At 47.2% G+C, this 12,943-nt stretch overlaps 1 protein-coding gene across 1 annotated transcript; it reads left to right on the forward strand.

The window, feature by feature from the left end:
- The first annotated feature begins 500 nt into the window (after positions 1-500).
- LOC127303503 (uncharacterized) lies at positions 501-1,391 on the forward strand. Its single transcript, XM_051334228.1, has 2 exons — positions 501-968; positions 1,011-1,391. The coding sequence occupies exons 1-2, from the start codon at positions 501-503 to the stop codon at positions 1,389-1,391; spliced, it is 849 nt and encodes a 282-aa protein (XP_051190188.1).
- The last annotated feature ends 11,552 nt before the right edge of the window (positions 1,392-12,943 follow it).

The raw sequence follows: 12,943 nt of genomic DNA on the forward strand, positions 1-12,943 counted from the left end.
ATCGTACATGCTCTTGTATCGTTCCTCCAAAACCACCATCCTCCTTCCTCCTCACATCGACGCCCATCTTTCCTCCGAGGAGCTCGTTTACGTTCGTCTCTCATGTTTAGGTGTCAGAAACATTAGCTTTTTTTTGTGGGCACAGAAACGCCGCCCCAATTCCACGGTGCTGCAGAAACATCCAAATTAAAGATATCACATTCATAAGCGTACAGCCAAATCCTCTATCTCTTATGCATCCTAGCCCAAATCCCAAAGCATGTGTACATACGTACCCTCCTTCCCTCCCCCAACTTCAGTTTCAAAAACTCCCAACCAGCAATAGGCAAACCCATTCATGTGAGCCACATCGGCGGCAGCCTCGGTAACTTCGCCCACCAGCGTGACCCCTTCCCCCGTCGCGCCTTCTTGTCAAAGCTGCCGGCGGACGAGGTAACCACCCGATACCACATCTTCCCGGATTTCCGTTCCAAAAAAGGCAAGTCCCCGTTGGATCCAGTATGAGAAACACCGCCGCAATTCGGCAGCCGCTCGACGACGAGGACGTCGTCAACGAGATCCTTTGCCGCCTCCCACCACAACCCTCCTCGGTCCTCTGTGCCTCGCTCGCCTCCAAGCTCTGGCGCAACCTCACCGTCTCCTCCGCCTTCCGCCGCCGCCTCCGCGCCCACCACCGTCACGCCCCCATCCTCGGCGTCTACGAGAAGCACGCCAGGACGTTCCAGTTCATCCCCGCGTTTGACGCTCCATATCGTATTCCGACCGAGAGGTTCTCGCTGAAGGTCTGTGCCGACCACAGTCACAAAGTGGACAACTGGATTGTGCTTTGGTGCCGCCACGGCCGCGTCCTCATCATCAATCAGACCCGGCGCGAGCTCCTCGGGTTCGATCCAATCTCCAGTGATCTCTGCGTCGTGGCCATCCCGACGGACTTCGTGAACAAAGCCTACACCACCAATGGAGCTGTGGTCTGCGAGGACGAAGGTATATGAGATTCGAGCAAATTCCAGGTGGTGTTGGTGGGCGTCTGGGGCAATCGCGGCGACGGAGACCTCTCCGCCCGCATCTACTCCTCTGAGAGCGGCGTGTGGGGCAACCTCGTGTCGGCGCCGGAAGGCCCAAAACCATGCCGCGTTGGCCGTCTCCCATGCACCCTCGCCAGCAATGGGCTCTACTGGTGGCTAACTGAGCCTCACGGATGCATACTCCACTTTGATTTGGGTAGCCAACGGCTAGCCGTGATCAACAGGCCTCCGGTCACCGGCATCAACATCGGCTGCAGCCGGATCATCTGGCAGAGGACGGCGGCATCGTCCTCGCCATTCTGTCCTACCCCACTTTCTGGATGTATGACCGCAAGGTGGGTTCCCATGGTTCTGCCACTTGGGTGATGCGGAAGGTTGATGACCCACAAGTATAGGGGGTGTATCGTAGTATCTTCGATAAGTAAGAATGTCGATCCCAACGAGGAGCAGAAGGTGTTGACAGTAGTTTCGATGAAGGATTCACTGTAAATGCTCACAGACAAGTTTTCAGGGGGTTTTGATATAGCAGATGAATAAAGTACAAGTAAATAAAATGCGAGAGAAATAATCGCTGCGAGTGGCCCAATCCTTTTTAGCACAAAGGACAAGCCGGTTTGTTTACTTATAATGACCAAACGTTCTTGAGGACACACGGGGATTTTAGTCTAGTGCTTTCGCTTCATGTAGCTAAATAATCTTCATTGTTTTGATAAGTGTTGTGTGGGTGAACCTATGCTAATGCACCGCCCTTCCTAGGACTAATACATACTTGTGATTATACCCCTTGCAAGCATCCGCAACTACAAGAAAGTAATTAAGATAAATCTAACCACAGCCTTAAACTCTGAGATCCTGCGATCCCTCTTGCATCGATATACTAACGGGGGCTTAGGTTTCTGTCACTCCGGCAACCCCGCAATTAGCAACCGAATACAAGATGCACTCCCCTAGGCCCATAAATGGTGAAGTGTCGTGTAGTCGACGTTCACACGACACCACTAGAAAAATGACACCACAACTTAAATATCATAACATTGAATATTACTCAACCATAATTCACTACTAGCATTTAGACTTCACCCATGTCCTCAAGAACTAAACGAACTACTCACGAGACATCATATGGAATACAATCAGAGGTGATATGATGATGAATAACAATCTGAACATAAACCTTGGTTCAATGGTTTCACTCAATAGCATCTACAACAAGTAGAGAATAACACCAGTAGAGTTTCCCCTATCAAACAATCAAGATCCAACCCAAATTGTTACAGCGGTGACGAGGTGCAGCGGTGGTGATGGCGGTGTAGATGGTGGAGATGATGATGATGATGATGATGATGATGGAGATGATGTCCAGCTCGATGACGATGGCGATGGCGTCGATTTCCCCCTCCGGGAGGGAATTTCCCCGGCGGATTCCTGCCCGCCGGAGAGCTCTTTTCTCTCTGGTGTTCTCCGCCCCGCAGAGGCGGCTGTAACCCTTCGTGAGGTCCTCTCCGTGGCTTAGGTTTTCGGGACGAAGGAGTACGCGAAGAAAAGGAGGCGAAAGGGGCTGTGGGGCCCCTGACAAAGGATTAACTTGTCAATGCCTACAGATTGTAGACTAGGGTTTTGCTAGAAGTAGAGGGCAAGTAGATCTCGAAGGTTTAGGCGAAAAGTCCTCGACGATTACGAAAACTAGGGTTATGTTGACAGTAGATTCGATCCTTTCTTTGTCCCTCGACTCCCCCTTATATAGGAGGTGGAGCCGAGGGTTTTGTATTGTACAAGTTACAGAGTCCGGGACGATTTCTAACTCGTCCCGCCAGATTACAAATAACACTTCCTATTACAACTCTAGCTTTCCTTAATACATCTTGGGCTCCCGAATCTTCTTATTCTTCGGATAGTGGGCCTTCAGTAAATCCCGGGTACTATCTATGGCAGGCCCATTTGGGATGCCTATGTCAGTAGCCCCCGAGATTTTGCTTGAATCGTAGAGTCAGGGAAAATCTCTCCCGTTTATTTTTGTTCGAGAGCTTTTATCCATACTCCTTCGCATAAAACTCTATATTGTACAGGGATAATGGTAGTTGGGGCTAGTTCATCTGACGGATCAGGTACTAGTTAACTGCTCTAGTGGCAATTCGCAAAAACCTACTTCAAGATCACGTCCCTGGACATGATCTCGGGATACTGGTGTAAACTTCGACAGGTGCCGCTTAAGGTCTTACCATTCTGTCGAGTCCCAGTCAAATTTATCGGGTACCTAACGCGTCCGTTAGGATTTTTCTTCGTATCTGTTGATACGGATAAAAGTAGCAGAGCGCAGTCTTTGGTGATGCCACGCCCAGCAGAACGGATCCGGGGTCTTACCTTCGCAAATTTGCGGCATTCAGAAATTGATCGCAACTTTGGCGTTCTGAGAATATATTGTCGAGTGCTTTTCGCCTTTGGAATAGCACATTTTATCGAGTCATATTTGATGACTTTATTTTGTCTTCCCGATGGGAGTATATGTAGAGTTATCTGTATAACTCGAAATATATTCACTTCTATTTCTCTATTTTGGAAAAAATTCATCGGGCACGCGAACAGCGTTCCCGATGGGAGTAGCCCCCGAGGCTACAGCCAAGAACTTGTGCTTGGGTGTAGGCTCCACAGGTTAGTATCCTTTGCCGCTATATTTACAACTCTTCTCGATATTTTTATATTTATCGGGTGCGCGACCAGCGCTCCCGATGGGAGTAGCCCCCGAGGCTATGAACAAATTTTTGAATTTGGTCATAGGCTCTCGCCATTGCTATATTGTCATACTCGAAATTTTTTATTTTTCCAAAGTAGCCCCCGAGCGTTTGGGCAAAAACTTGTATTTGACCAAAGGCTCCAAAAGTATTCAGATGATTTACCCTGTCGCCATTCTCTTTTTATTTTTCTTGTCGACATATTCTCCTTTGTCATATTCTCTTCATCTCTATCAGTAATTGAGATTTTTTCTGCCTTGTGGGTCCATTATTTCCACCACGTTGACACGTCGTGCAAGTGGGGGACACACGTCCTCCACTTTTCCTGGCGCACGTACGGTAACGCCTGTTCCATTCCTTCTCAGTAAAAATACCTTTTTACCCTTGTATCTATGAGATGCTTTTTCACCACACGATTTCTTCATCCAACGGTGCACTGCTTCATCCGAATCCTATATAAACCTTTCTTCAACCTCGGTCCAGTCCTTCGCCTGCGCCGCACATCTGTTCCCCTCTGCGAAATCTCTTTCTGCGCTTCTCATCTTTCCAAGCTCTTCGCTTCGTAGCTGCTCCTCCTCGCCATTGTTGATGCCACCGCGTCGATTGACCAGGCACAGCACACCTGACTCATCGATGGCCGCCGCGGATCTGGGAGCGGCGGAGTGGGAGAGGTCCAAGGTCACGAACCAAGACCTGAATCTTCTGAAGAAGCTGGGGATCACCAAGAAACCCAAAGCGGTTTGCTTCCCTAAGGAAGAAAGCTACCCAGCCCCTCCAATGGGGTACCGGGTAAGTTTTGTCGACCATCTCATCTGTGGTTTATCCGCCCCCATTCATCCTTTTCTCCGTGGATTGCTTTTTGTCTACGGTCTTCAACTGCACCACCTCACGCCAAACTCAATCCTCCATATTTCCATTTTCATTACTCTCTGCGAAGCCTTCCTTGGCGTCTCGCCCAATTGGGCGCTATGGAAGCGCATTTTCTTCTGTCGCCGCAATGGCTCTCACAATGTCGCCTATAATATAGGCGGCGTTGTTATCTCTATCCGCTCCACTGCCAATTACTTCGATGTCAAACTCCCTGACTCCGTTCAAGGGTGGCGTAAGAGGTGGTTGTACATTCGTGAGGAAAACCATGGATGCGTAGAGGACAACATCCCTCCGTTCGATGGTGACGAGAAAATTCTTCGTCGCCGTTCTTGGGATGCGGAGGCTACCGAAGAGGAAAGAGCTTCGACTGAAGCCTTGATGACTCGTATCCGCGAGTTGAAAAATACTCGCGGCAAAGAGTTGTCGGGTATCCAGATTATAGTGTATTTCCTTAAGAGTAGAGTTCAACCTCTTCAAGCTCGCAAATTTCCTCTTTGGAAATATTCTGGCGACGAAGACGTGGATCGGCTGTCGACAGATTTGGAGGTGAAGGACTTAGAAAAACTTGTCCGAAAAATCACCTCCCTCAGCAAAAAAGATTCTATCCCTTCTTCTTGTCGCGTGAAACCATACAGCGCCGCCCATGCACTTCCTAAGGTAAACATTGTCGCGTAATTTCTTACTGCGTTGCTTTTTGCATTGTGTGCTCCTTCCTGATATTCTTCCCTCTTTTTATACAGGATCACCCAAATCTTGTTTCACTTCCTCCTCTTCCTGAAGGTGGGGAAGTCGAAGAAAGGGCCGTTATCTCTGATGATAACCAAGAGGCCCCCTCTTTTGTGAATGAACCCGCAGATTCCCAAAAATCTGCGGGGTCTGCTGAAAAGGACGCTGCTTCTGAAGGCACTGCATCGGCCCAATCTCCTCCTCTTGCTGTTTCTCCGAAGAACAAAAGGAAGAGGGATGATGTCGAAGATTCCGGGACTTCTAAACCCGAAGAAGCTGATCCTTCGTCGCAGAAGGCAGCTTATGATCCGTATCTCGGGACCCTTATCAGTTCGTAAGTCCTTTTTCTATCTTTTTTTTTAACATTCGTGTCTATCTTGCTGTTTATATTGTCGACATTTTTCTTGTAGGGATGAGGAAGAAGAAGTACCAACTGCTGATGTGGCTGCTCGAACGAGTACGTCACATACATTAGTTGCCTCGGAGACGCCAGTTGAAGGAGAAGAAACTTCGCCTCCTCGACAGAACGTCGACACTGCTACTCCTCCTTCAAGCCCCCGAGCCCCTTTGTCGAAAAGGGCGAGGACGGAGATCGTCCCAGAGCCTACTCCTCAATTGAGTAGCTCCTCTAACCCTCTCTTGGAAGATGTAAGTCCTGAACTTCTTTGTCATTGTTTATGTTTTCTTTGTTGGTTTCTATGCACCATTATATTTTTCTCATACCGCCATTTCCTTTTATCCCTCTTTTTTAACAGCCTCTGATAAAGGATCTTCTTCGCATTGGTACCCAATTTGTCGGGTACCGTGATTATGCTAGTAAAGCTGAAGGTAATGCTTTACTCCTTCTGCTTCTTTTCTCTTGCTCCTTTTGTTGTCAAGATTTTTAACTATATTTATCTTCCTTGGTAGAAAAACTGGCGGAAGCCAATGAACGTGCCAACACATTTGCTCAACAATTAGAGCAAAGTGAAAAGGCTCGCAAAAAGGCTGAGTTAGATGCTGTTGGTGCTCGAGCGGAGGCTGATAAGGCCAAGGCTGATGCTGCTGGTGTCGAAGATCTCCGGAAGAAACTTCACGATGCCGAAACTTCGCTGAGTGAACATATAACTGCTCAATCTGCTCGCGAAGAAGCCATCCTTAAGCGCATAAGGACCCAAAATCGTCGCTTTGTCGGTGAGTATCTACTCCAATTCAAATCTTTTGGATCTTCTTTCCTTTACTAGTTTCTTGCTAAATGGATGTTCATTGTTGCAGCTAGAACGGCTTAAGAATATGAGCTTGAAGATCCCGATAATGATCCTCTGCTTGACGCCGTTTCGTTCCTCGAGTTTCACGGGACGGAAGCACGTGAAGGTATCGACGAAGCTAAAGCAGGACTATTGCGGCTCTTCCCCTATTTCTTCCCAAAGAAAGAGGCACCTGCAACTTTCCTGAATCTAGCCAAGTGCTTTAATCCTCCCGAAGATCTCGGACTGAAAATGCGCCATGAAAACCAGAAGGTTGCCGTTGAGAGCACCGTTGCCCTGGTCGCTGACAGTCAACAAACTATTGACTGGACCAAAGTTGGCGACACAGATCAGATTGAGCAACTCAAGTGGCGATCCTTGGTCAAGGCGGCGAAACCCAGCACGAAGAAAATCCTGGCGTATCTTGGGGTCAAGCCGGCTTCGACTCCAAGTTCATCGAGGCCGGAGGTCTAGTTGCATGCCTCTGTCTTTTCTATTTTTTGCTTTCTTTACTTCTTTTGCTATTGTCGTCACTTTAGCCTTGGCGACAATTACCCTGCTAGTCCCTTGAGAGAACTTCTTTTGTAATGATGGTGTAAACTTTTTTAGAAGTAATGAAAATCCTCTTGGTGCTGTCATTGATCCGAAGATTTTATTTTCCAGTTAATATTTGACAATTATTCGACCAATCCTTGCTCTCCCAATGCTGCTCCTGCATCTTCCTTGTCGAAGAAAATAGAAACCGATGACAATTTCCGTGAAGGTCCCTCAAGCACACCTTTGTCGGAAGACTTGCAAGAACTTCGACAGAAACTTCAGTCCGTGAAGAAACAGTCGCTTATGCTTATGGAGCAATCTCGAGAATCTTCTCGAAAGGAGAAACTTGCACGCCAACAAACTCAGGATGCCATGACTGAGAAGGACACCGCTGTTGCTGAAGCTGCTGCGGCTACGTCTCGAGAAAACTCTATGCTTCAATTATTGATAGATGCTAGTTTGGATATGGCGGGTAAGTTTCATTGTCTTCGCCTTGCTTCTTCTTTTCCTTTGCTGCTTGCCTTTTTACTCTCCTCTGACTTGTTTTATGAAACAATAGGTGCTTTTTTGGATACTGCAACTGAAAATGAACGTGTCGAGGCTCGTTCCAATGTCCTTCTTCGACTTGCAAGTGATCATGGGTCGACTTTTTGGGGTACGCCTGAACGGACTCGCCAAATCGTGAGGTTTCAAGATCGCGCGCTTCAGGTTCGCGGGTATCTTGACTTCTGTACCAAGACCCTCTATATGGTTTATAACTCTATGTTTCCTAGGAATATTCAACCAAAAACTCTTCCCGAGTTAATGGAGAAGTTCAAGGATGCCCACAGAATCCATCACTTTGTCAGAGCTCAACTGGTAGCTGGCGCCAGATTTGCCCTTATAATGCTTCAGATCTGCCATTCAAAACTTGATCTGACCCAAGTTGTTGAGAAGGTTCACGAGAAGGTACGGCGCCGAAGAGTTGGTATTGATCGTATTAACACGAGGGTTTCACCCATAGCTGAAGAAATGATTGAAGACCTTCTTCGGATGGATGCCGACTTTTTTGCAGATGGTCATTATGCTGATTTTCTCGGTGCTGCTCCTGAGGAAAACAAAGTTACCCTTGATGATATATTGAATCAAGACTGATTTTTTCGCTTGGTAGATAATTTTTCCTTGTAAATCATGAACATGACTGTTGTGAAATAAACATTATATTTCTATATTTTGTCTAGCCCCCGAGTATTTTTCGGTGGCTACTCGCTGTATTTGTATAATGCGAGGTTTTAAACCAAAGCAAGATAATATACATTGTATACTATTTTTGTGGGTGTGAGCCCCCGAGTATTTTGTTGATCACTATTTTGTCTGTATCTCTTTTTTCTTTGGCGAGGTATTTCTACCTTGGCAAGATGCTTCTTTTGCGTTTGTCGACACTATGTTTATGTATATTGTATCATGTAGGGGAAAAACCCCTAGTTTGGTCGGGAAGAAGATATATAATTCCACTATCTTTATTATATTGCAGCACCGCGAGTCCGCCTCATTAAAAACCTTCTCCGGCCCCACTCGGTGCCCCGAAAAAGGAAAAGAGTGCGTCTGAAAACTCGCGGGCGTTTCAGTACATTGTAGCTTTACAAAGGGAGACTATATTTTCGACATCTAGGCGTAGAAACGCCTGAGCTGTGCCACGTTCCAGGGATTTGGCTCGTCAATCCCTGTCTTCTTGTCTTTGATTCTGTATGCTCCTCCTTCTATTACTTCTGTGACGATGTATGGTCCTAGCCACGGTGACTCGAGCTTTTCATGGCTTTTTTGATTGAGTCGTAGAACAAGGTCACCTACTTGGAAAGATCTTGGCCGCAATCGTCGACTGTGATAGTTTTTCAGGTCCTGCTGATATTTGGCGACTCGTGACAGGACTTCGTCTCGAGCTTCATCGAGTGCATCGACATCATCCTCCAAAGCTTTTCTCGAAGTTTCTTCGTCATATTCTGTGACTCTTGGAGAATCATGCTCTATTTCTATCGGCAGGACTGCTTCGGCGCCATGAACCAGAAAAAACGGTGTTTCCTGTGTCGCCGTATTTGGTGTTGTTCGGATACTCCACAACACGCTTTGTAACTCCTCCGGCCAAGTATGCCGAGCTTTTTCCAATGGGCCTAGCAGGCGTTTCTTGATGCCATTGCAGATGATGCCATTGGCCTTCTCGACTTGTCCATTGGTCTGAGGATGCGCGACAGACGCAAAACTCAATTTAATGCCCACTTCTGCACAGTACGCTTTGAACTCCTTGGATGTAAAATTGCTGCCGTTGTCTGTCACAATACTGTGAGGAACTCCGAATCTAAAGACGATACTTTTCACGAACTTAATCGCTGACGCGCCGTCCGGTGAATTTATCGGCTTTGCTTTGATCCATTTTGTAAACTTGTCGACAGCAACAAGCATATACTCATAACCTCCTAGCGAAGCTTTGTGTAGTTTTCCCACCATATCGAGACCCCATTGAGCAAAAGGCCAAGATAGTGGTATTGGCATAAGTTCTGCGGCAGGAGAGTGAGGTTTGGCGGCAAATCTTTGGCACGCGTCGCAAGTTCTCACTATTTCCTTTGCATCCTCGATTGCTGTTAACCAATAGAATCCTGCTCTGAAAACCTTAGCCGCGATAGCTCGGCTGCTCGCGTGGTGCCCGCATATTCCTTCGTGCACGTCCTTTAGGATGATCCTTCCTTCTTCGGGTGTAACGCATCTCTGTAGCACGCCCGAAATACTTCGTTTGTACAACTCTCCTTTTACCACAGTGAAAGCTTTTGATCTCCTGATTATTCGCCTTGCTTTAACTGGATCGTCGGGTATTGTTTTCCTTAGGATATATGATATGTAAGCCTGCATCCAAGGAACTTGCACCATCATAACTAGCTCTTGCTCTTCTTCTTCTTCGTCTGTGTCTTTGGCGATACTCGAGGATTTCTCTTTTTTCTCCTTCTTTGTTTTTGCTGGCTTTGTTGATCTCTCGCTTATCTCTTCCCAGAACACACCTGGGGGAATCGCGAGGCATTGTGATCCGATGTTTGCAAGAACGTCGGCTTCATCGTTGCTCATCCTACTGATATGATTTACTTCGCAACCATCGAATAACTTCTCGAGCTCGTTATACACCTCTTTATATGCTATCATACTTTCGTTGACTGCATCGCATTGGTTCATGACTTGCTGTGCCACCAATTGTGAGTCGCCGAAAATTTTTAGTCGGGTTGCACCACAAGCTTTCGCCATATTCATCCCGTGTATGAGAGCTTCATATTCGGCTTCATTGTTAGACGCGTTTGGGAATGTCATCCGCAAAACGTACTTCAGTTTGTCGCCTTCGGGTGATACCAATATTACGCCTGCTCCAGCGCCTTCCAATCTTTTGGACCCGTCGAAGTTCATGGTCCAAGTTCTCGATAAATCTGGGGGTCCCGTGTTTTGTAGCTCCATCCACTCTGCAATGAAATCCGGTAAGACCTGCGACTTTATTGCTTTTCTTTTTTCATACGTGATGTCCCGAGGGGAAAGTTCTATTCCCCAAAGGGAGACACGACCCGTAGCTTCTGGGTTATTCAGTATATTTGATAAGGGAGCCTCGTTTACCACTATTATCGGGTGCGCCGAAAAATAGTGTCGCAATTTTCTTGCTGTCGTGAATACTCCATATGCTAGCTTTTGATATTGCGGGTACCGCTGTTTTGACGGCGACAGTACTTCGCTGATGAAATATACTGGCCTTTGAACTCCATGAAGCTTGCCTTCTTCTTCTCTCTCGACTACTAGGGCCGTGCTGACCACCTGAGGTGTAGCTGCGATATACAAGAGGAGAGGTTCTTTCTCTTTTGGCGCCACCAATATCGGTGGTGTCGAAATTGCTCGCTTGAGATTTTCGAAAGCTCTGTCTGCTTCCTCGTTCCATTGAAATTTTTCCCCTTGCTTGATCAATGCATAGAACGGCAGCGCCTTTTCTCCTAGCCTGGCGACGAATCTGCTTAAAGCTGCGACTCGCCCCGTTAGCTGTTGTATTTCTTTTAACTTTGTTGGCTTTCTCATAGTAACGATAGCCTGTATTTTTTCGGGATTAGCTTCAATCCCTCTTGCTGATACTAAGAACCCGAGAAGTTCTCCAGCGGGAACTCCAAAAGAGCACTTTGTCGGGTTCAGCTTGAGGCAGAACTTGTCGAGGTTGTCGAAGGTTTCCTTCAAATCTTCGATCAAAGTCGACCCTTTCTTTGATGTTATTACGACATCGTCGATGTAGACTTGCACATTTTTCCCGATCTGTGTTGCTAGGCACTTCTGCATCATTCGCTGATATGTTGCTCCCGCGTTTTTCAGACCAAAGGGCATTGTTTTGTAGCAAAACACGCCATAAGGTGTGATGAACGCTGTCTTGGCTTCATCTTCTTCTTTTAATCTGATCTGGTTATAACCAGAATATGCGTCCAAGAAGGAAAGACGTTCGCATCCTGCCGTGGAGTCGATGATTTGATCGATCCTTGGGAGGGGAAAGTGATCCTTGGGACAATGTTTATTGAGACACGTGAAGTCGACGCACATGCGAAGGACTATTGTGTGTTTCTTCGGCACCATCACTGGGTTAGCTACCCATGTGGCTTCTGTAGATATTTCTCTGATGAACCCAGCATCTTTGAGTCGATCTATTTCTGATAACATGGCTTTGCGGCTAGGCTCTGAAAAACGCCGCAAAGGTTGCTTTACTGGTCGTGCGAGAGGATCCAAATTAAGGTGGTGCTCGGCAAGTTCCCTGGGTACTCCTGGCATGTCGGCTGGACACCATGCGAAGATTTTCCAGTGCTCACGGAGGAACTCGACGAGCGCGCTTTCCTATGCGACATCCATGTTTGCGGCAATGGACGTCGTTTTCTTTGGATCTGTCGGGTGGATCTGTACCTCTTTTGAATCCTTGTTTGTGTTGAAAGTTGGCTCCTTAGAAGATCTTCCCACCTCTGGCAGTACATCATAATCAGTGAGTCGTGGCGCCGCATATTCTGCTTGCATCCCGAAAGTTTCGGACAGTCGATGAAAATCTTTGTCGCATTTATCGGATAATGCAAAGCTTCCTTTGATTGTGATAGGTCCTTTAGGCCCAGGCAACCTCCACAACAGATATGTATAATGCGGTACTGCCATGAACCTAGCATATGCTGGTCGTCCCAACAAAGCGTGATACTGCGACGGGAAATCCACCACTTCAAACTCCAGATTCTCTATCATGTAGTTTTCTCGGGTTCTGAACTGAACGTCGAGGTTGATCTTGCCCAATGGGTAACTTGGCTTCTCTGGTGTAATCCCATGGAAACGTGTATCAGTTGGTTTCAGATTTGCTAGGGATATGTTCATCTTCCTCAATGTATCTGCATACATGAGGTTTAAGCTGCTGCCGCCATCTATGAAAACTCTCGACACGTCAAAACCAGCGATTACAGCGGGTAAGATGAGTGCCGATTGTCCTGGTCGAGGGACTTGCTGCGGATGGTCTGCGATTGTGAAGCCGATATCTTGCCCTGACCAATTTAAGTACACGACTGTTGGTGGAGGCATCTTCTCTGCCATGAACACTTGTCGAGATATTACCTTCTGCGCCCTGTTGGACGGCCTAGCTTTCTGAATCATCGAGACCACACCGTTAGAGTTGGGGTCAACATATGGAGGTGGGTGTGGTGCTGCCGCAATTCTAAGCTGGTGTCGATTTTCGTCGGTAATTGCGGGAGGAGGTGGAAGGTGAATCTCACTCCTTGGCTCCCGAGGATTTCTGTTACTTGCTTGCGCATTTGCGATTCCTGCGGCT

This window comes from Lolium perenne, chromosome 5, assembly GCF_019359855.2.
Source record: "Lolium perenne isolate Kyuss_39 chromosome 5, Kyuss_2.0, whole genome shotgun sequence".
Taxonomy (NCBI): Eukaryota; Viridiplantae; Streptophyta; class Magnoliopsida; order Poales; family Poaceae; genus Lolium; species Lolium perenne.

Coding starts and splice junctions, on each gene's coding strand:
- LOC127303503 (XM_051334228.1), top strand. CDS start 501: ATGAGAAACACCGCCGCAATTCGGCAGCCGCTCGACGACGAGGACGTC. Junction 969..1,010: donor ACACCACCAATGGAGCTGTG/GTCTGCGAGGAC, acceptor AGCAAATTCCAG/GTGGTGTTGGTGGGCGTCTG.